Below are 23,344 nucleotides of genomic sequence, written 5' to 3' on the forward strand. Positions count from 1 at the left end.
TAACATAGGAAACATAATTATCAGCTGAAGAAAGATGGGGAAGAAGGCAAAGAAGTGTTGGAGGTGGGGGGAGGGAAGAGTAGGGATGAATGGTAATCTACGAGTGCGGAGAAGAGGGCAACAAGGGGAATCCACCAGATTTGTTGAGCAGCACTAAGGTCTACTTGAGGCCAGTGGTCATGAGTTTTGGTAGCATCTGTGAGCATGATTATGTGTTTTACTCCACCCATGTTTAGTCAAAGGGGGACAGATGTAGAAGTAAGTGAAGGGTTGGATTTATTTTTATTTATTTATTTATTTTTATTTTTGTATTTTTCTGAAGCTGGAAACAGGGAGGCAGTCAGACAGACTCCCGCATGCGCCCAACTGGGATCCACCTGGCAGGCCCACCAGGGGGCGATGCTCTGCCCATCAAGGCGTCGCTCTGTTGCGACCAGAGCCACTCTAGCGCCTGGGGCAGAGGCCATGGAGCCATCCCCAGCGCCCGGGCCATCTTTTGCTCCAATGGAGCATTGGCTGCGGGAAGGGAAGAGAGAGGCAGAGAGGAAGGAGAGGGGGAGGGGTGGAGAAGCAGATGGGCGCCTCTCCTATGTGCCCTGGCTGGGAATTGAACCCGGGACTTCCGCACGCCAGGCCGATGCTCTACCACTGAGCCAACCAGCCAGGGCTTTGAAGGGTTGGATTTAACCAGAGTTAAAATTTGGTCAAGTGAGCAAGATAGAAAGAATCAGGAAGCTCAAGGATCAGGGAGGAAGATCAGAAGGATCAGGGAATTGAGGATGCTTGAAAGGGAATAGGTTGAGGGTATTTGCAAAGTTTTGAAGAAATGCTTAGGAAATGAAAGTTCTGTCTAGGATATAGGAAATACTGCTTTTGGATGCAGAACAGACAAGTGCATGGACATACTGGCAAGTCAGAATGTAACTTTTAATTCTAGAACAAGGACAATTTACTTTTTTTTTCAAGTGAGAGAAGGGGAGATAGAAAGATTCCTGCATGTGCCCCAACCGGGATCCACCCGGCAACCCTGGTTTAAGGTCAACTGAGCTGTCCTTAGTGCCCGAGGCCAATGCTCAGGCCATATCCTCAGCGCCAGAGGCTGACACTCAAACCAATCAAGCTACTGGCTGCAGGAGGTGAAGAGAAAGAGAGAAGAGGGAGAGAGAGGGGAAGAGAAGCAGATGGTCTCTTCTTATTTGTGCCCTGACTGGGAATTGAATTTGGGATGTCTGTGTGCTGGGCCAACGCTCTACCCATTGAGCAAACTGGCCAAGACCTTTTACCTTCTTATTATGAAAAGAGGCCAGAGCATGGAGCAAGGGCCCAAGTCTTTGAGGATTTGCAAAAATTGGTTGAAATTGACATCACTCTCCTTCTACTGTTATTGATATTTTTTTTAACAAGAAACCCAGTCATATGGTTGAAAGACTTGAGTAAACTAATTCTGAATTTTATCTCCAAATGGTACCTAAGGTAGTAACTATAAAGTGACAGCAGCCAACTAATTGCAGTGCAGCTCTTCCTCAAAATAAATTTTATGATCACCAAAACTTCATTCTAGAATCTAGACTGATTGATATTTGCCTCTAAAACGAACGGCACTGAGTGATGTCAGCATTGCTTCTGATTAATACCATGATGGATGGTAGCAAAACCTTTGGAAGGGAAGGAAACCAGTTTTGACGAAGTAGTTAATATGTTTCAGGAACTTTACAGTCTTTATTGCTCATTTCTAAAATTCAGGAAACTACTGTTGTAATCTTCACTTTACTGTTGAGGGTCCTGCTTTCCATTGCCACGCTATCTCTGTTGCAGGGTGCTGCCTCATTCTTTCCAGTAAATACTTATTCGGATTTAATGGTTTTCTCCACTTTTCCCTACAAATTTTTCACCTTAATGGTACTCTTTATTTATGCTGATCTCCCTTTTTTACTAAAGAAAAAGAAAGAAAAGAAGAAAATGAAGCACAAGTTGAGAATACTCTGGTTCTGACAGACTTGTACTGTTTTGAACCAACAGAATTTATTGATAACAATGCAAAGGAGCAATGTTATCTTTGTTTCTGGTATTGAGGTCCTGGAACTGTTGCTCAGATAATCAGTCAATGGTACCCGATGCATCGTTTATAATAATACAAAGTGGAAAAATGTCATAGCCAAGACATCCATTTTGTTGATTAGCCATATATGTTCTAAAAGAGATGGCCCACATCTCTGCCCGTTTATATTGTATAGTATTTTCAAACAGATTCCAAAAGTGCCAGAACACTTACAGTGTGAAATATCTTGTGCCAACAGTTATGGCATCTTTGTGCCAATAATTGAGACAAAAAAAAATTTCTGTGGGATGAAAATAATGGTTAAAATAGCAACCTTCCCCTTGTGGGAAGCCAATGATTTTCTTTAGAGAGGAAACAACAGATGAAACATGAGTAATTATACCATGTAGTCTCTTTGGCCAGAGTATAATTGTTTACCTAAGCTTTTTTTCTTATGGATTAGAATCTTGTGTTGCAGTCTAGTAGATTGATTCAACTGCCTCTGTGACTTCCTTTTATTTTTAAGATTAAGCAGTCCATGACAAAGAGGTTAATTGCAACCCAATAGAGCTAAACTAATGTTTTATTAAGAAGGACTTGGCATCCTGAGCTTTTAGGAGAACAAATGTTCTCATAATACCATGCACAACTTACAGAGCAAGTATTAGGCTCTTCATATTCATCTGTCTGTTCACATTACCCCGTATCGACCACATCTAAGTAACATCAGCGAACTGTGCTGAATAATCAGTCACACAGTTAGGCCTCTGTAAAGGTGAGATCAGTAAATGTATCACTGGGAGAAGTTAGAAATGCTGATGTGTTTTTTTCCCTCTGACCTAGACAGTAGAGCTGCTCAACTTTTTCAAAGTTTGTACAGTGGGGGTTGGTGACAGATCAAATGAACTAATTTAACAGTAACATAACAGACAGTTCTAGATGTGTCCAAGAACACAGAAAGATAGGCCTAAGGAAATTCACTGTGGCATTGTTAATGATAGTGAAAAATTTAGAAACCACATACATGTCCATGAGTAGAACATACGCATGATCAGGAAAGAGCAAATGCCTCCTTCTCTGAGATGATAAAGGTGGGTGTAGAGGTGGAGGGGACAGAAGGGAACTTGAAGGCTATCATATTCTTATGGCTTCTGTTTCTTCAATAACATAATAAACTAGATAATCTGCTGAAAGTGAAGGGAGAGGGCTGGTACAGGGGTCTTGAGAAAAATGCTGATTGTTTAAGACTGAGGACTACAAGAAAGCCCTAAACTTAGGAAATGGGAGGATACATGCTACTTGATGATTTGTATTCTTCCATGTGTCATTGAACTTATTTCTTCAAAATATCCTCAAATTTTTTCAAAATTTCATTATTTTCTAGATAAACCATATTACACACAGAGGATGAATATAGTCTTATTTTTTAATCCAATACTCAGATGTGCTAAGGGCTTCACCATTACCTGTCTTAGAAATAGGAAAATTCAATAAGTATAAGATTGACTCAAAGTTTCTAAAATATTCAATACAATTTTAATATTCAGTTGATGTAAGAAAGAGAAGTAAGCACAAGGAAATTTTTTAATATATCTTTTTCCAACATGTAGTTACTATCACCTGAAGATATCTTTATCACTTTTACCCAACAAATCAAAACTTATCCTTTATGATATGAGAAACACATAATTTTTTTGGACAGCTAGCCACTTTGGCTACTGGGACTATATAATAGATATGAACAAAACAAAAAGGTCACACATAAAAATTACTTATTAATTCATAGCTGCACTTAAAATATATGACAATGTCTATATAGAAATAAAATACTTTGGATTGATGCTTGTCATTAGTTCTAGGTGTTATGCTCTTTCTGAAATCATTTAAATATTATGAAGAATGTTGATTATGTGTGAAAAACTGAGACTTTCTTTTCTTATTTTTAAGGTTGGACAAAATTTGCCCGATTGACACGGGCTTTGACAAATAGCCGAAGTGTTTTGCAGCAGCTCACGCCAATGAATAAAACAGAGGTGGTCCACAAACACTCAAGATTAGCTGAAGTAAGTGTGAGATTAGCTTTGTTTTCCAAGGTGGTGGTGGTGGTGGTGTATTCCCCTCTCCCCCCCGAATGATTCATTATAGATACCTTTGGCTATTATTTTATAATACTTATAATTAACTTTCCCTTGTAGAGTTGTAGAAATTTTAGTTATTTATTTTTTATTCCCTCCTACTTTTGAAATTGAAAAGTGGTTCATGAACTCTCAGGCAATGTCTGTAGAACGTGAGGTGTCCTTTGAGCAAATATAATAGGGAGTTTATGTATTCACCCATTTATGTTTGTAACAGGCATGTATCGAAGGTTTGCTCTGTACTTGGTACTCTGCAAAGGATGTAGATATAAAATAAGCAATGGGCTATATCATGAAGAAGCCAAAAAATCTGGCAGAGGAACCCAGTAATAGAATGTGATAAATATGACACGGTGCTATGGGAGCTCTGGGGAGGGCTGCCTGAGTGAGGTGATACCTGTGCTGAGTGAATCTTGAGGGAGAAGTATAAAAGGCTAGTAGCCTGAGCAGGTTGTGGCATAGTGGATAGAGCACTGGCCTGAAATGCTGAGGACCCAGGTTCAAAACCCCAAGTTGCTGGATTGAGTGTGGGCTTATCTGGCTTGAGCATGGGCTCACCAGTTTGAGCGAGGGGTTGCGGCGTAAGCATGGAATCATGATTCCATAATCACTGGTTTGAGCCCAAAGGTCACTGGCTTGAAGCCCAAGGTCATTGGCTTGAGCAAGGCATCACTGGCTTGGCTGGAGCCCCCTGGTCAAGGCACGTATGAGAAAGCAATCAATGTATAACTAAGGTTTTGCAACTATGAGTTGATGCTTTGCATTTCTCTCCCCTTCTGTCTGTCTGTCCTTGTCTATTCTTGTCTCTCTCTCTTACTTAAAAAAAAGAAAAGAAAAAAGGTCAGGTAAAGAAGGTTAAATTTATCAGGAGGCCAGCATATGCAAAGGCTCGGATGAGATAATATGATGACGCTGAGTGTGAGTTCAGTATGGGTAAAGTCAGGTGGGAAAGAAAGGTGAAGGTGGTGTATAGTGAAACAGTGGTGGTTGGTGGCCCATGTGCCAGGGAAGTGACACGATCACATTTGTGTTTCAGAGAAACCTCTTAAAGGGAGATTGGTCCCACTGGTTTCCTTTGTAATTCTATGGTTTTGATGTATTAATTTAAAAACTTTATTCTAAGAAGAGGTCCATAGATTTCACCAGATTGCCTAAAGAGATCCATGGCACAAAAATGGTTAAGAATCTCTGCTTGACTTAGTGGCTCTGTGCTGAGTGGTTAGATAGGGAAACCTGTTGAGTTGCTAGTAGTCATTCAGCCAGGATGACCATGTTTTTAATTAAGGGAACCAGAAGCAGAAGTGGGCAGATTACAGACACAGCAAGATCAGAATCAAAACATTTGTTGATAGATTAGAACTGAATGTGGAATAAAGGGATGAGTCAAGGACAACTCTGTGTTCCTAGTGTGGATGGCGAGGTACACAGTGAGCACTGTTGGTTAATAGAATGACAAATATAAGAGGGGGAAGAGAAGATTTGGAGGCAATGATAATGAGTTCAGTTTTGGATATATTAAGTTTGAAGTGCCGGACAGGAAATCTGAGTGGTGATTTATGGGTCAGGCCCCAGAGGTATATCTGGGTTTGAGTTGCAGGCCTTCATATCATCTTCACAGATATGGCTGTTAAATTCAAGGTCTAGACGATGTTACCTGGAGTTGGTGTATTGAAACCAGAGAGAAAAGGAATGAGGACAGAACCTGAGGCAGTTCAAATCTTTGTTGTTCATATGTCTTCTGTAATCACTGTTTGTCTAATCAAGGTATCAGAAACTATGCTGAGCCCTCAGTGGCCATGCACAAAATATTCTGAAGTAACTGAAAGAAAAGTGAAATTAAATTCATGTGTTCATCAGTTTGCTCTCCTGGAGAAAGGCGAATTGATGTGCTCCAGAGTAACTTTCTGAGCTAGCTGATGATCTTAGTTTGGTTTGGAGAGAGTTAGGAATTAAGTATGTTCTCTGAATTTAAAAAGTTTTACACTTTTTCTTAGACCATAGCTAACAGAGGGACTTGTATGTCTTTCGGCTCTAACTAGACCTGTTAGTTTGGGGAGAGAATAATACTTTGACGGGCAAACATGTTTTTAAAGCCCAAATAAGAAATTAACATAACTTAAAATTAACTAATAGCAATAATCATCACAATATTGTAAAAACATGATATTTATTTATTTATTAAAATTTATTAAATAAGATTATTTATTTATTAAAATTTTTAAATTGAATTTATTGGGGAGACCTTGGTTAATAGAATCATACAGGTTTCAGGTGTACATTTCTATAACACATTATCTGTATATTGCATTGTGTATTCACCACCCCAAGTCAATTCCTCCATCGCCATCTATTCCCCTTCCACTCTCCTCTACCTCCCCTTACCCCCTTTCCCTCCTGTAATCTCCACACTATTGTCTATGTCTATGGGTTTATATTTTTTCTTGGGCATAAGATTTAGAGTAGACAATTAGATACAACTTTATTTTTTGATAACACTTTTTATTAAGTATGTCTTGCTTTGAAGCAACTCTCTTTTCTGCCTTGAGTTCTCTTGTTTCTTTCTATAAATTAGCTGAAGCATAGGAAGTTGTTTCTGTGACTGCTGGTTATTTTAGTCATGATTCCTCCTGGGTCTTAACTACACTCTAATCAGAGCTTTCTTTTTTCTTGTTAATGCAATTGGACAAGAACAAGAACAATTAATTATTTTCTGGGATGGGGGTCTAGGTATAAGTGTACTATGTTTTTAAAACTTCTTCAGACAATTCTAGTATGTAGAGGAAAGGAACTGTAAAAAGGAAAAATTTCTACCTTAACACCTGAATCATTTATGATTGTTTTTTTTCCTCTACATCAATGGAAAGTTTCTTTTCCCTTGACATAATTTTTACTTTTATTTTTGAGGAACGTTCATTCCTGTTTCTTCTTATCTGATTCTTTTTTGCTTTGCTTTTTGATTATTGCTAGTATCTTTAACAGTCACCCCTAATTCACAAACCTGATTCAGACACAGAACTACTTTCTGTCAGGTCTTAGGCTAGATTTCAGAGAACGTGCAGAAATAACAAGGTTTTCAATATGGTTAACCAGTGTGCGCTCTTAGATCTCCAAAGACTGACCCAGAACAAGCACCCAAGTTAGCACAAAGGTATCATTTTTACAGTTGTTTTCAGGGTCATATAATTTGCTCAACCAGAGTATTTGTATTTGTTGTATTTCTCACTTTTATTTTTTCCAAGACATATAAATTTTATCTCAATTCTACTGGGACTCCTAAATTTTGAGCTGATCTCCAGTTTCAAAGATCTTGGTCTCCGTGTAAGCAATTCACCAATTTTTCGTATGCACTGGCATCCTGCTGACTGGCTTCAGCTTCTCCCTTTTATATGGGGGGAGAGAGAGAGAGAGAAAAAAAAAAAAAAAAATGACATGCACCACTGTCCATGGTCCTGACTCCATAAGACTCCATGCTCTCAGATATTCAGAGAGAAAGAATGTGTTTGTAAGGGTACAGAAATATATCAGAATCTATTATCTCATCCCCCTTCTACCTAAGGCTTATTGTTCATTAAATACAAGTGAAAATGAAGAATTATTACTCACTGATTTATAAAAAAGCCCCAGTAAGAAAGCTACGATTAAAGTAGTGCTCTGTATGTAAGAAAGATCAAAGGTTAAGCACATGTACTTTTTTTCTTTTCCTCTTCTTTCTCTTCTTCTTCTTCTTCTTTTTCTTCTTCTTCTTCTTCTTCTTCTTCTTCTTCTTCTTCTTCTTCTTCCTCTTCTTCTTCTTCTTCTTCTTCTTCTTCTTCTCTTTTAGCATTTTGGGATCACTTTACATATGCAAGTCACTGCCTGAAGAATAGGGTTCTGAATGTTTAAGTACATAGAAGATAATGATTTTATCTTGGATTGTACATTGTAATCACCTGGAAAGGTTTTGAAACTATAGATTCTCTGAGAACCCACACCAGATTAATTATTTTCTGAGATGGGTGTCTAGGTATAAGTGTACTATGTTTTTAAAACTTCTTCAGACAATTCTAGGATGTACCCAGATTTAAGAAATAATGAACTGAGGAGTGATTCCATTCCACCTCTAGAGGAGATAGTCTACATCATTCCAGGGTACTAGGCAAGGTGGATTTGTCTGTTCGCACAGTATATAGGGCCCACACTACTTTTAGGGGTCTATGAGATGTTTGAATTTCTATTAATAGTAGATGGAAAAAATGAAATTTTAGGTTAAAAATTTGAATATATAACATTAATTAATTAATTTTTATAAGATTGCAGTTATAAAATATAACTTTTATTGCATTTTATTATTATTTTTTTTTTTGTGGAGGAAAGCACCCAAGAAAGTGAAGATGCTTAGGTTCAGTGAAGGTCGTTGTGTGCTTTGGCACTGGGTTTACTTTCTGAGCCTGAATCCTTTCTGCTTAAACTATAGACTGTGTATGGTATTAACATGATTATGGAGGACTTTTCATGTTTAACACAGTCAAACTGGAATGGATAGTTCAGTTATTGAAAAGTGAAAGTGAAGCCATGGTTATGCATGATTCTGTATATAGTTCATTCTAAAAATGCAACTTACATTTCTGGTAGAATAATATGCTGCTAAGTAATTTAAGACCTTATGGGAAAAATATGGCTGGGGCACTGATAATTAAATCTTTATAAAATAGTTTTCATAACCCACAAAATTAAAATAATAATTATAGTAGACAACTAAGGAGAATATCAGTGATGTTTTTCACATTTGAAAGTAGCAATAATGGGTACTATATACTTAGTTTTCAGTTATATAAGTTCTATGTATGTGAGAAACTTTTTAGGATAACTCTCTACCAAGTTTAAAACATGCTATTTGTTTTGCCTTGATATGTGCTAACAGGTATTTTTGTTTATATCTATTCTTATATTCACATGTTTAATGCAGTTATGATTTTATGTTTTGAACTTTTTGACTCCTGCCTCCTGGGTCTCATTAGTCCTAGAGATACTGAATAATTGGTAGCACGAGAATGCAAAACTTCTGGAAACATTATTTATCAAAGATCCATCTACAAACTCCTCAACACACAGGTTTACACAGCCTAATTTCATCAGTGGCATGGAATAAAGATCTCAGACCTCTCCTTCAATTCCTTTTCACAATTTCCAAGTTCCAGGTTCTGAAAGCAATGCTAATTCCAGTGTCTGTTACTATGACCACGGCTGCCCAGACCACCACTCTTGCTCTGTACTCTGCTTTTTCCCTTTGTCACTCACTTTACTTAGACCTGATCAAAGTAAGTCAAGGTTCATATAACCTTTCATTGAAATTTTTCCACTTGTCAGAAAGGTGTGGAGAAGCAATCTTGAATATTTAGATTGTTTTTCCAAAAGGAAACTTGCATCTGGATGGGAAGCACAATATTCTTTTATTTAAGTCCTAATTGAAGAAAGAAAAGGAAAAAGCACGCTATAGAATATATAACCTTGATATCACTGTGCCAGTGATTAGGACCCTTTTTGAGCCCCATTCAACAACAAGACCACCTATAATGAGGTCCTGGGGTTTAGTGAGGCCATAAGGATTAAAGTTATGCTCCCTGAAGTGCTAATAATTTGTGAAGAATGGTTATGAGTCACCCAAATTACTGTTGGACAATAAGTGAGAGACATATAATTTTTAGGCAGGCTTGCCAAGTGAGTATGTAGAAGGCACTCCCAGAAATGGATGTCTAGTGATGCCGCGGGTCAGTGTTGGTGTTGGAGGAGGTCATTGAGAAGCAGTGACTGCTTGTTGACCTGGGTAATAGGTCCCCTTCCTTTTACTTTGGAATGTATGCTCTGTCTACCTTTCTTATATTAAGAGCTATTATCAAGGACATTGCTTTCAGAGTGCCGTATGTTAAGACCACCAGGACAGCATACATGACTGGAACTAGTTAAAGCTTGCATGTAAACTTTTAAGATTCTGGGGCGCAGATGTAGAGTTCTACTAGTCTTGCAGTCACCGAAGATGCACCTTGTGTGGAAGTTCCTTTGCTTATTAAAACTGTCATCTACTAATCTGAAGTGGTCTGCTTCTTTATTTGGTCTCTTCTTGCCCTCTGTATATGGTGCCCCAGCTTGTGAATAACCATTGGCCACTGGAGAAAAACGCAGATGGAGCAGCAGTCAGATCAACTTTGATAGAGGCATTGGAATGATGTTTTTTGAATAAACTTTGGTAAAACTCAGAAGAAGAGGGAGATGAAATTATTGAGTGTGCCTAGCCTTGAACACAGAAGTCATGACAATAAGCTGTGATTTGACTGCCAGTAAGTTTGCCTTCATTATTAACTGTTCAGAGATGTCATTTCTATATGCATTTTCTCTTTTTTAGGTTCTTCAGCTGGGATCAGATATCCTCCCTCAGTATAAGCAAGAAGCGCCAAAGACGCCACCACACATTATTTTACACTATTGTGCTTTTAAAACTACTTGGGATTGGGTGATTTTAATTCTTACCTTCTACACCGCCATCATGGTTCCTTATAATGTTTCCTTCAAAACGAAGCAGAACAACATAGCCTGGTTGGTGCTGGACAGTGTGGTGGACGTTATTTTTCTGGTTGACATCGTTTTAAATTTTCACACAACCTTTGTGGGACCTGGTGGAGAGGTCATTTCTGACCCCAAGCTGATAAGGATGAACTATCTGAAAACTTGGTTTGTGATTGATCTGTTGTCTTGTTTACCTTATGACATCATCAATGCCTTTGAAAATGTGGATGAGGTAAGTTTCTTTTTCTTCTTCTTCTTTTTTTTTTGAGTACTGTGGATTGTGTTTTCCGAAAATTAGGATAAAAGGAATTTGCAGATAATCCAAACTTCTTTTTAGCCACCAATTTATTTTTATATGGTTTTCCTTCTGGATTTCTGGTTGAAAATACTAGTTATTAGGAAAATGGCTGTGGTTGGAGATTGTGGTTAGAAGCATTAGAAGCCGTGATTGGAAGAGGAGAGCAGAAGAAAAGCAGCAACATTGGAATCACATACAGCTCGTGAACCACATAATTGAAAGATGATTAATTAAATATATTATATTACTTTGGAAAACTATAGCATTTTAAAACTCCATAAAGATTTATGCATCCATAGATATTTAGCTACCATATATACTGGGTGTATACAGTAGCTGTGATTGAATTAACATATAGATAAGAAAACTTTTATGGAAAAGCAATTCTTGAATTTTTGCCTTTTTGGTTTCTTCTTTATAGCCTTTGCTTTAAATTTTGTAAATCTATACTTAGAGACTATATTAAATATCTTCTGATGTGTGATTTAATTGAAGGTTCTGCAAATTCATTGTTATCCGCACAACAAAAATGCTTAAAGTATGTATGATATCTTAAAAGACAACTTCATCCAGAGCTTCTTAGCCTCTGATTTAATAGTGAATAATGTCAACTTGCAACACCATGTCAACAGGATGCAATCAATAATCTCAACTAATAATATATAAATGAGCCAATGTAGAATATATCTTATTAAAATGTGTTCATGATTACAATATTATGAACTTAATTTCCCTACAGATTCTACTCTGTCCTTGTAGACTGTTCAAATGGAAAATTCTCTACTACATTGTTGTCGCTGTTATAGTTACTCTATGTGTGCTGAGAGGTAGATCTAAACTTCTCATCAGTTGCTTTTTTCCCCTATAAGTTTTCTATATTCACTCACATTTAAGCATATTTAGGAAACTTATTTGCCTGAAAGTTACATGTACCTTTTGGTATGTACATGTAATTTTTACGTTAAAAATTACAGGAGAAAAAAGAACCATAGTAATTTGTTTTCTAATTAGGGATTTTACCTCTAACATCAAGCTATTAAAGGTACATTTCTTTCTTTCTGACTTACCTTTATGGAAAGGGTTGAGAGGAGTTAATTTTGAAAATGCTAATCATGTGATAAGAGATAATAAGCAATGTTTATATTTAACTTACTAAATGGATTAATATATTAAAATCAATACATTTTTATTTCAGTTATTTAGAACATAGGCATAAGGATTTCAATAATTGGCTCAATTCATAGAAAAGGAAATACATTAAATATATTATAAATGCATTGGTATAATATATAAATACATCAAAAGATCTTCAGCCTCATTCAAATCACAGGACATACTAAGTAAAACTACAAACTACACTGACATACTAGTTTTAGTTATCACACTGTTAAGATCAAATCTTCCCTACCACGCTAGATTGGTGAATATGGTGGCTAAGGAGGTGCTCTGCTCAGACCCCCCTTCAGGAAAGGCTGCAGCATGGAGCACAGTCACTGTCCTCCTGGAACCGGCTTCTGGTTTGGGAAAGCCGATTGTTAGCAGCTCTTTCAAGCCCAGTTCACACTCTGGCTTGAAACTGCCCATAGTGGAGTATTTACACAGAAAGCTGCAGATGCTACAAATACACTTTTTTTTTTTTTTTAAAAACTCGCTGTAGAGCCAGTTGTTAGTCATTTACCAACACACCACTGAATGCAGTTGACCAGCAGCTGCTGCATTTTCTGATCTGTTGTGGTTTACACACTGAAGCCATCTTTCCCCAAGGCTAAGAATTTCCCCAGTGACTAAGAATAGTAGTATTACTATAATTTGTTTATTTCTGATCAATGAGGAACTCCCCTATTGAGCAACTTTTGCTCTAGATTCCCCATTTACATGTGCTGTGGTCTGAGGCTCTTCCTACCCAATCCTTCCTTGCCTCCTTATAGGTGTCAGACCTGCATTGTGGTCTGAAGGTTCCTCCCTCCTCCCTTCATCCATCCCAGGCACTTATCTCAGTAAAATTCATGCACATCTAACCGTGCCTTGGAATCACTCCTAGGGGAACTGAACTGATAAAGTGAGGGTGTGGGCACTCTCATACACTGCTCAAGGGGGTATAACTTGGTAGACCTTCTATGAAGAAAAACTGGCAATATCTGGTTTTATAAAAGAGCATAAGCCAGAGGCAGTGACTTTCAAATTATTTTGGGGATTTCTTTATTATTTGCTTTCATGTTACCAGCCATGTACTTACCTCTTGGCTTTTCAGTTTTAGGCCTTGTCTTTGACTTCTCACTATGGAATTTGGGTTTTACCCTCTTTCCTCTCTGCCTCCACTATATACATGCTCTATTTCCACCACCCCATTTTCACAATATCTTAGTTCAATAAATATTAAGGGTTTCTATTATTGTGACCATAAACATGCTATTTGTAACTGAATTTCAGCTATAATGCTATGGTTACTATTTCTTTTCTGCACTATCCATTTTCCTGAGAGTTGGTTACTGGTTTTATCATTTGCTTATATATATATATTTTTTTCTTTGTATTTTTCCGAAGTGAGAAGCAGGGGGTGGGGGGCAGATAGGCTCCCGCATGTGCCCGACCAGAATCTACCTGGCATGCCCACCAGGGGGCGATGCTTGGCCTATCTGGGGCATTGCTCCACTGTAATCAGAGCCATTCTAGCACCCGAGGTGGAAGCCATAGAGCCATCCTCAGCGCCCCGGGCCAGCTTTTACTCCCATAAAGCTTTGGCTGAGAGAGAGGAAGAAAGAGAGAGAAAGGAGAGGGAGAAGGATGAAGAAGCAGATAGGCGCTTCTCCTGTGTGCCTTGGTTGGGAATCGAACCCAGGACTTCCACACACTGGGCCAATGCTCTACCACTGAGCCAACTAACCAGGGCCTAATATACTTAGTTTTACATACTTAACCACTAAGCTCTCTATCAATTATCTAAATCTCTCCTTGTTACATTAATGAATGCAATATTCTATCAACATCATTTTCTTAAACAAATATATCTTCTTTCTGCCCTCTCACTTGACTGACAGTATAGCTGGCTCTAGTATTCTAGGCTGGAGATCATTTCTCCTCAGGATTTTGGAAGTCATAATGCCACTGCAGCCTACCTTCTAATAATTCTGTTAAGCAACTTGAAGCCATTGTGATTTCTGATCCTTCATATGTGACCTGTTTTCTTTTTCTGGAAGTTTGGTGTGTCTTCTCTCTGTCCCAGAGGTCTGAAACTTATTCATGATATGTGTTCACATGGGCCTGTTTTCCAGTAGTTTTGCTGGGCACTGATTGGGTGGCCTTTTCAATCTGGAAAGAGCATGTTGTGATTTTTTTTTTCTATGTTATTCACCCCCCCGCTCCATCTCTGTTCTTTTTCTTGCTGGCAACTCATTTTGTTTAGATATTGTATGAACAGGACTATTCTTCTAGCTAGTTTCCTTCTCTCCCCACCACCTTTCTTCTTTCTCAATATATTATCTTTTTGCTACACTTTCTGGGAGGTAGCCTCAATATTATTTTACCACTTTCTTTGTATCTAATAATGCATCCCCCCCCCCTTAAGGTTTATTGGCTTGATACTATTAAAGCTAAATTCAATTTGGTATATATATTTCTTCCTTGTAACATTTTATCATTCTAGATTATTATACTGTAGCTGCACTTTTAAAAAATAGTCTATAGATTTTGAACATCTAACAGGCAAGTTTAATTTATGTATATTTGTTGAGATTAATTAGACTTTAATTTACTTATAGAGCATCTTATTTTCAATTTTAAAATGCTTTTTCTTTGCTTTTCTTTCTGTTTATGATTTTAGTTTTCTTTTTTTCTGTTATCTTTTGGATAAATTCAGGTTTTCTTTCATCTCCTAGGTCTCCCTACTGATTTGGAAGTTTTTAAAATTGATTACTCTTAACATCAGGATCAGTATTTTAGCATCAATATTTGACTTATTATTCTATTTACTCTTCTTCTAAATAATTCAAGGACCTATGTTCACCTCTTTAGCTTTCAAATTATTATTGTCTCATTTTTTTTTTCTGAAGTGAGAAGTGGGGAGACAGAGAGACAGACTCCTGCATGCACCTGACCAGGGTCCACCTGGCAACCTCACTAGGGGATGATGCTCTGCCCATCTGAAGCCCTGCTCCATTGCAACTGGAGCCATTTTAGCCCCTGAGGCGATGCCATGGAGCCATCCTCAGCAGCCAGGCCAACTTTGCTCCAATGGAGCTTTGGCTGTGGGAGGAAAAGAGAAAGAGAGAGAGGAAGAAGAGGGGGAAGAATGCAGAAGCAGATGGGCACTTCTCCTGTATACCCTGGCCGGGAATCAAACCCGGGACTTCCACAAGTCAGGCTGACGCTCTACCACTGAGCCAGCTGGCCAGGGCCGTCTCATATTTTGGTTCCACATTGTTTTTAACTTTCTTTTTAAATTATTATATTACTGTCATTTAATTTTGATATTTATTTAGAGTTATATACATGTCTACTAGTTTCTTTGCTGACACTATTTTATGTGTTTTTGTCCTTCTATTAAGTTCAATTTCTGTGAATTGCTTCTTTATTATCTATTATATAAAATCTCAATTTCTGGAACATATTTCTTAATGGAAGCCTTCCTACAATATTCTCAAGCAACTCTAATGAATATCTTCACCATATTTTATCTTCACAGGTATACATGCATGCACGTTAACATTTAAATTATTTTTCTTTTGTTGCTTTGTATATGTTCCTGAGCACTGTATGAGTTGTTGGGTGATATGGGCCTTCTCTAGAACATATTTGTTGTAAGCCTTTGGGATGGTTATCTGGGCTGTCAGTCATATCTATGTAAAAAGGGAAGGAATACCTGATGTGCTTATATCACAAGGTAGTTATAAGGAATAAACGGGAAAAGAGACAAGAATTAATTTTGATTGTAGAAGTCTGCCTGTCTGAAGGGATAGGATTTCATCTATATATGTTTCTTTCTTCAGCTTGATTATAAGCCCTGTGATGGTGCAAAATGTAATCCATCTCCTTGGTAATTCTGTCTTTACTCTTGCATACTGGTGAGTCACTGACTTAAAGCAATGAAGTGTTAGTAAGGTTTTAGGAAATTGTACAATGACATAAAACAAACTAGAACTTGAAAATGAGGAAATGAGCCATTGGTGGCTTGTGGGAATAGGAGAGTATGAGTCTGAAAATCACAGTTTGATCTCTTAACATGATGTAGGTCCAGAATAACTTAGAGGACTTAATAACACTCTTTATTTTCAGGATTGTCTTCAGTTGCCATGCTCTTTGAACATAATTTGATTTAGTGGGAATTCATTAACTGGATATATGATTTTTTTTAAAAAAGAGAACTGTGAGGCAGGGAAGACAGAGTCCATTAAAGAAAAGCATTCTGTTTGAAAAGAAGTAATGCAGATTTCCTAGAAACCATAACAGGATAAAAGATGTTGTCACTAGACAGCCAAGGAACAGAAACAATCTCTTTTGTAGCATGTATTTGAATATAGATCTGGGAGGTCCAGAAAGCTTGATTTCTGGGAGATTAGGGAAAGCTGAATTATAGCATGTCAGAGAAAAATGGGAAAGCTACAGATAAAACAGTTTCATAGCCTAAGTAGTCTTAGAGAACATAATGTAGCGAACTGAGAGGACAATGTGGGATCTGTAAGTGGTAAACATGAAAAAATGGGCCAGTGCAAATGAAATTGAGAAAAAGATAACTGATGCATTGTTTCAGGAGGCAAAATGAATGAATGGGTCAGTGATTGCTGAGTCAAAATATAACTTTTTTAATTTTCAGAAAAGTTTATAGAAAATAATTAAAAAAAATTTTTTTTTGTGAATTTTGGTGGTCAAGTGTCCAACCTGCATCACTTCACTTTAGTATATATGTTTACATTGCATGTTTTGTTTCTTACCTACTTATCAAAACAAGAATTGGAAATCACAGAAGCTAATTAGCCTTGTAGATTTTAGTGACTTTTGTCAGCATAGAATCTCTTTTTGTCCCTTTTGTTGAATCTCAGACCCTTTTCCAGAATAGCATGTTAGAAATTGCTATTTAATACAATTTGATTGCTATTACTTTTTCATTAAAGCCTATACGTAATTCAAAATAATGCTGGTGTGGTATAGGTAAGAATTATGTAGTACCTTTATTTTTTTAGGTTTCCTAGTTTTAATCTTATTAAATCCATAGAAACACTACTCAGTCTACCTTGAAATTGATTGATTTATTTTTATCAGTGTGTTTACCCAGATGATAAAGGGCAGTTTTAGGTTCACAGCAAAATTGAGTGTGAGGTCCAGAGACTTTTTGTACAGAAATTGTCCCCACAGATGCATAACATCCCTCATTATTAACATCTGCCATTAGAGTGGTATACTTATTATAATCAAATCTACACTGACTCATCATTATAACTCATAGTTCATAATTTACATAATTTACACTCTTGGTGTTGTATATATTCTGTGTTTTTTGATAAATACATAATGCCATGTATTCACCAGTGTAGTATCATACAGAGTAGTTTCATTGTCCTAAAAATCCTTGTGTTTTGCTTTTTTATTCTTTGTCCCTTAAAGCCCTAACCACCTGAACCTTTTACTGTCTCCTTAATATTACTTTTTCCAGAATGTAAAGTAGTTGAAATTATTCAGTAGGTAGTCTTTTTAGATTGGCTTCTTTACCTGGTAATATGCATTTAAGGTTTCTCCATGTCTTTTCATGGCTATTAGCTAATTTTTTTTCAGTGCTGAATAATATTCCATTGTCTGGATGCACAGTTTGTTCATCCATATACCTACTGAAGGATATCTTAATTGCTTTCAAGTTTTGGCAGCTTTGAATAAACTGCTATAAACGTTTGTGTGCAGGTTTTTGTGTAGGCATAAGTTAACAATCCATTTGGGTAAATATCAAGAAGAATAATTGCAGGATCATATGGTAAAAATAAGTTCAGTTTTGTTAGAAACTACCAAAGTATCTTTCAAGGTGATGTATCATTTTGCATTCTGCTAGCAATGAATGAGATTTTTTTGTTGATCCTCACCAGCGTCTGATGTTGTCAGTGTTTTAAATTTTGGCCACTGTGTCTCACTGTTGTTAAATTTGTAATTCCCTAATGATATATAAAGTTGGCCATCTTTTCATATGCTTATTTGCCATCAGAATATCTCTTTTGGTCATTTGTCCATTTAGATCTTTTGCTCATTTTTTAGTTGGGTTGTTAATTTTCTTATTGTTAAGTTTTTTTTCTTATTAAGTTTCAAGAGTTTTTTGTATGTTTTACATATAGCCCTTTATTAGATATATCTTTTGCAAATATTTTCTCACAGTCCTGAATTGTCTTCTCATTTTCTTGACAGTATCTTTCACAAAACAAGGTTTTTAATTTTAATGAAGTTCAGTTTATTATTTCTTTCATGGACTGTGCCTTTGGTGTTGTATCTGAAATGTATTCACCATACCCAAGGTCACTTACATTTTCTCCCATGTTATCTTGTAATAGTTTTATAATTTTTTTGTTTTACATTTAAGTTTCTGATCTATATTGAGTTAATTTCCATGAAGGGTGTAAGGTGTATGACTATACTGATCTTTTTTGCATATTGGATGTCTATTTCAGCAGCATGTGTTGAAAAGACTATCTTTGCTCCATTGTATTGCATTTATTTCTTTGTAAAAGATTAGTCGACTATATTTTTTGTGGGTTTATTTTGGGCTCTCTGCTCTGTTCCACTGATCTATTTGTCTATTCTTTCACCAATCCTTACTGTCTTGATTACTGTAGCTTTACAGCAAGTGTTGAAGTCAGGTACTGTCCGTCCTTTGAGTTTTTTCTTCTCCTTCACTATTGTGTTGGTTATTCTGCACAATTTTTGCCTCTCCATATGAACTTTAGAATTAGTTTATTGATATTCACAAATTAACTTGTTGAAATTTTGATTGGGATTATGTTGAAGCTACAGATCAAGTTGAGAAGAACCAACATTTTGACAATATTGAGTGTATCTGTCCATGTAACTTCATTTAGTTAGTTATTCTTTGATTTATTTTATCAGAGTTTTATAGTTTTCATATATATATATATATTACAGAGACAGAGAGAGAGTCAGAGAGAGGGATAGATAGGGACAGACAGACAGGAACAAAGAGAGATGAGAAGCATCAATCATCAGTTTTTTTGTTGTGACACCTTAGTTGTTCATTGATTGCTTTCTCATATGTGCCTTGACTGAGAGGGCTACAGCTGACCGAGTAACCCCTTGCTCAAGCCAGCGACCTTGGGTCCAAGCTGGTGAGCTTTACTCAAACCAGATGAGCCTGCGTTCAAGCTGGCGACCTTGAGGTCTTGAACCTGTGTCCTCTGCATCCCATTTCGACGCTCTATCCACTGTGCCACCATCTGGTCAGGCCAACTTGTATATATTTTGTTAGATTTTTATCTAAGTATCTCTTTTGTGTAGACAATAGGGCATTATCCTTTGGCTACTGTGCTCACTTCTCTTGAGTTCCTTTCCATGAATAGTCTTATTCTCTAATATAAATTATCTTCCAGTCAGATGACCTGCCCTGCTAGATTTTTATATGTATTTAAGAATTGCCTAAGGGCTTATTTAAGTCCCCAAGCTGGGATCTTCCCATTGGAAGTATAAAACACTATGGACAAATGATTCAAAGATGAAGAAGGCACAGTCACTGAATTCAAATGTACCTACCTTCTAGTTTGAGACAAACACTTGCCCACACACTATTCAAGGTTGTGAATGAAAGAGATTGTGAATAAGAGAGGAGTCAATGTGAGAAAGGAGGTGAGGAAAGGATTTAAAGAATTTGAAGCCACAGGTCTCAAATTAGAATATAGTGGCAATAGTCTGAGCTTTTAAGTTCTATTCCAGGTGGGGATGAAAAGTACAGAATATTATTGAGGTTGGGTAATACACAGATTTAAATATAAACATCTTTCTTATATTTGAAAAATGTGGTTATATTCCAGGAATCAATTCTTTTGCATAAATTTTCCACAGAGACAGAGAAGTCTCTTTGAAGGAAATAACTCTGGGAGTGTAGGAAGTAATAAGCAGTCAATACAGAAATGAGATTCCTTTATTTGATTTTGCTGCTTACATGAAAAGAAATTTTTATCTGTACTGATCTTTATTCACAATGTATCCTTCCTATTTCTAATCATTAGGTAATGATTTAGATACAGAGGCAAAGAAGGTTGAACTATATTGCAATCTGTATACTAAAACTGTTTAGTTATTTTAACCTTACTAACTATGGATACTTGCATAGAAATTATCTTCTACTGTTTTCTGCACAGTAACTATTCTGATGATTTAAGATACATTGTCTCTTCACTCTTTTTTGAAGGAAGTTCTAGACCTTCATTCCTACTCCATTTGGTCTTTTTATTACTTTATTTTATCTTATGATTTCATCTCTTATTTCACATAACAAATGCTAACTCACAAGAAATGTGTTTATTTTTATACTGGAATTTATCATTTTTAAGTTATCTGTTTTTTTGGATATTTTGGATAAAGGGTTAACAAAACCATTTCTCGGTCTGCATGAGAATTTTATCTTTGGTCAATTGTTTTTTCCCCCCTGGAAACTATGCTGTTTATGTTTTTAGGCAATATTACTCATATATATTTTTTAAAATTTTATTTAGAAAATTAAATTTAACAGGGTGACATTGATCAATAAGAGTATATAAGTTTCAGGTAAACATTTCTATAACATTTGAACTGTTGATTATATTGTATACCCATCACTCTAAGTCAAATCATTTTCTGTCACCTTATATTTGTCCCTCTTTATACCCTTCCCCTCCCCCCTTCCCCACACTCTGTTCCCCCACACCCCCATCCCCTGGTAACCACTTCACTTTTATCTATGTCCACGATTCTCATATTTTAAAATTATGAGATCAGTAAGTTTCATATGGACTAGGAAGAATTTTTAATGAACTGTAAAGAACCTGATGAAGACATCATAGCATAAAAGTTCCCTGAATGATACAAGTTTGAGCATATCCCTTATGGACTCTGAAAACTATCCCTGCACTGTTATTACAGGTATTGGGGTATGTGGAGCATAAGGCATAAAAACCTGGGTCCCCAAACATTACCAACACAACCCGTTGGTAAGATAAAGCTGAGTTGGGTTTACTGCTGATCATTATAAGGGAGAACACTACCTTGAAAAGATTTAACAGTTTCTCAGAGCAAAAGAGAAGAAAATTTATTGGAAACTGGAAGTTTGATTTATGATGGATCTTTCAAAGGAAGTAGTTAAGGGAATGGCTTTATTAGGACTGGTTAAGGTTCAAGACTCATGACATAGTAGTCTAGGATTGGTAGAAACAGCAAGGAGAAGATTTTGAGGCATGGGGTTCAAAGACTATTTAGACATTAACTGTCTATTGATACTTTTCCACTGAAGTATAAATGGCACAATGTCACACTACATACTATTGACCAAAGCAAGTCATAACGCCAACCCATACTCAAGGGTTAGGGAAATAGACCATATTTCTTGATGGAAGAATTGCAAAGTCATGTTGCCAAGTGTTTTGGATACAGGAAAGGAAATAACCACATATTTATTTATTTATTTTTTACAATCTACTATAACATCCTCTGCGTGACAATGCAAGATATAGGTAAAACACCATGTAACTATATATTACCAGTCTGTCTTCTTGCACTATCACTTAATTGTCACATATACTTGGACAAGAAAGTCCTTTGATCATACCTTTTCTAATCATAAAACAAGAAGGGAAGGAAATAGGGAAAGAATATTAGCGTAGTTCATTAGTGATAATCAAATGAGAGAATTGAGTCGTATTTTGAATGTCTTTGTCATGGAAAGATATTATTTTTATGCAATAACATCTTGCATTTCTTTAATGTGGGAAAAGAGAAAAAGTCTTGAAGAGTTACTAACAGAGATGTCTCCTGGATATTGTTCCTTTTGCTGCTATGGTCTGAGGGGCTTGTCAAGTAAGGAAAATGGCTAGAAAGGTGAAAGGCTGATGATGGAAAGTTCTCCATTAACCTTACCGTGTTGTCTTATGCATCTGATGTGTTTGTTATTCACTTCCACTAGCAGAAATCCAGGAATTTGTGTGCTTAGAGCTCAGAGGTTGGAAAAGAGGTGGAAAGCCACTAGAGTGCAGAGAAGGGCACAGAAAACTGGAAAGTATAGAGTGAAATGAAACAGGAAATGAATGAGCAGATAAAACTGGTAGGAAGGGCAGAATCCAGAAGCTGTTATGAAAAGATGGTTGTGTAGAAGGAGAGCATGTTTGAGGACTGGCCTATCACAGTGTCCAAAATTACCATGTGGGTAAAATAAAAATTCCCAGCAAGGAATTAAAATACAATTTGTAGTCTGATCTAAAGGTTATGAGAGTGAGACCTAAAATAAAGAAAATCTCTTATTTTAACTTACAATATTGAATATAACTCCGTCCCCGCAAAAATCATATGATGCAGAAGAAACCATGAATCTAAATTAATGTATTGTAGTAAAACGTGAACCTAACAACACAGAAGCAACTATTGAATTTTCTCCATATCGTTATTTTTGATGTTAAACATAACATACTTGAAGAAAATTACACCAATCTTAATGTGGAGATCAAAGAATTTTCACAAAGTGAACACACCTAGTAATGACCAGCCATATTAAGAAACAATGTTGCTAGAACCCCCCAATATCCCTTATAGTCTCCACCCCTCTCCTAACAAAGGGAGCCACTATCTTGACTTCTTGTTCCATAGAGGAATTCTACCTGTTTTAAAGCTTTTTTTTAGAAATAAAATAATATAGTATATACTCCTTTGTGACTGATCTCTTTTGCTCAAATAATGCTTTTTAGATTTATTCTTGTTAATTCCATATAGTTTTAGTCTGTTCATGTTTACTTTTGGGTAGTATTCCAGTGTGTGAATGTGCAATAGTTTATCCACTACACTGAAGATGGACTGTTTCAAGTTTTAAGTATTTCATCACATTTTAAAATTAAGTCATTTCACTTTGAACTTTGATTATGATTACATCAAATTCTCTTTGATATAAAACATTAGAGAGTGAGGTAGTTACAAATCTCTCCAAATAATGCTAACTTACTTATTTGTGTATTATTCATTTTAAATAGCAGCTTTTGATTTTATAAGGGAACACTGGTGAAATTCAAAGGTGAAACTTTGGGGTGATGTTTGGGAGAAAAAAGGAGTTTGGTTTGACCAGAGCATTACTGCTATACAAAAACAGTAGGAAATGACCTAGTGGTACAGTCA

General features: G+C 36.5%; 1 protein-coding gene across 1 annotated transcript in view; it reads left to right on the forward strand.

Moving 5' to 3' along the window:
• Positions 1–23,344, forward strand: part of KCNH5 (potassium voltage-gated channel subfamily H member 5) — a 340,538-nt gene that overhangs the window by 50,397 nt on the left and 266,797 nt on the right. Inside the window, exons 5-6 of the mRNA XM_066276207.1 lie at positions 3,986–4,101; positions 10,553–10,945. Of these exons, the coding sequence (XP_066132304.1) occupies positions 3,986–4,101; positions 10,553–10,945 (509 nt within the window). The remainder of the gene's footprint in view (positions 1–3,985; positions 4,102–10,552; positions 10,946–23,344) is intronic.

Source organism: Saccopteryx bilineata, chromosome 4 (assembly GCF_036850765.1).
Source record: "Saccopteryx bilineata isolate mSacBil1 chromosome 4, mSacBil1_pri_phased_curated, whole genome shotgun sequence".
NCBI lineage: Eukaryota > Metazoa > Chordata > Mammalia > Chiroptera > Emballonuridae > Saccopteryx > Saccopteryx bilineata.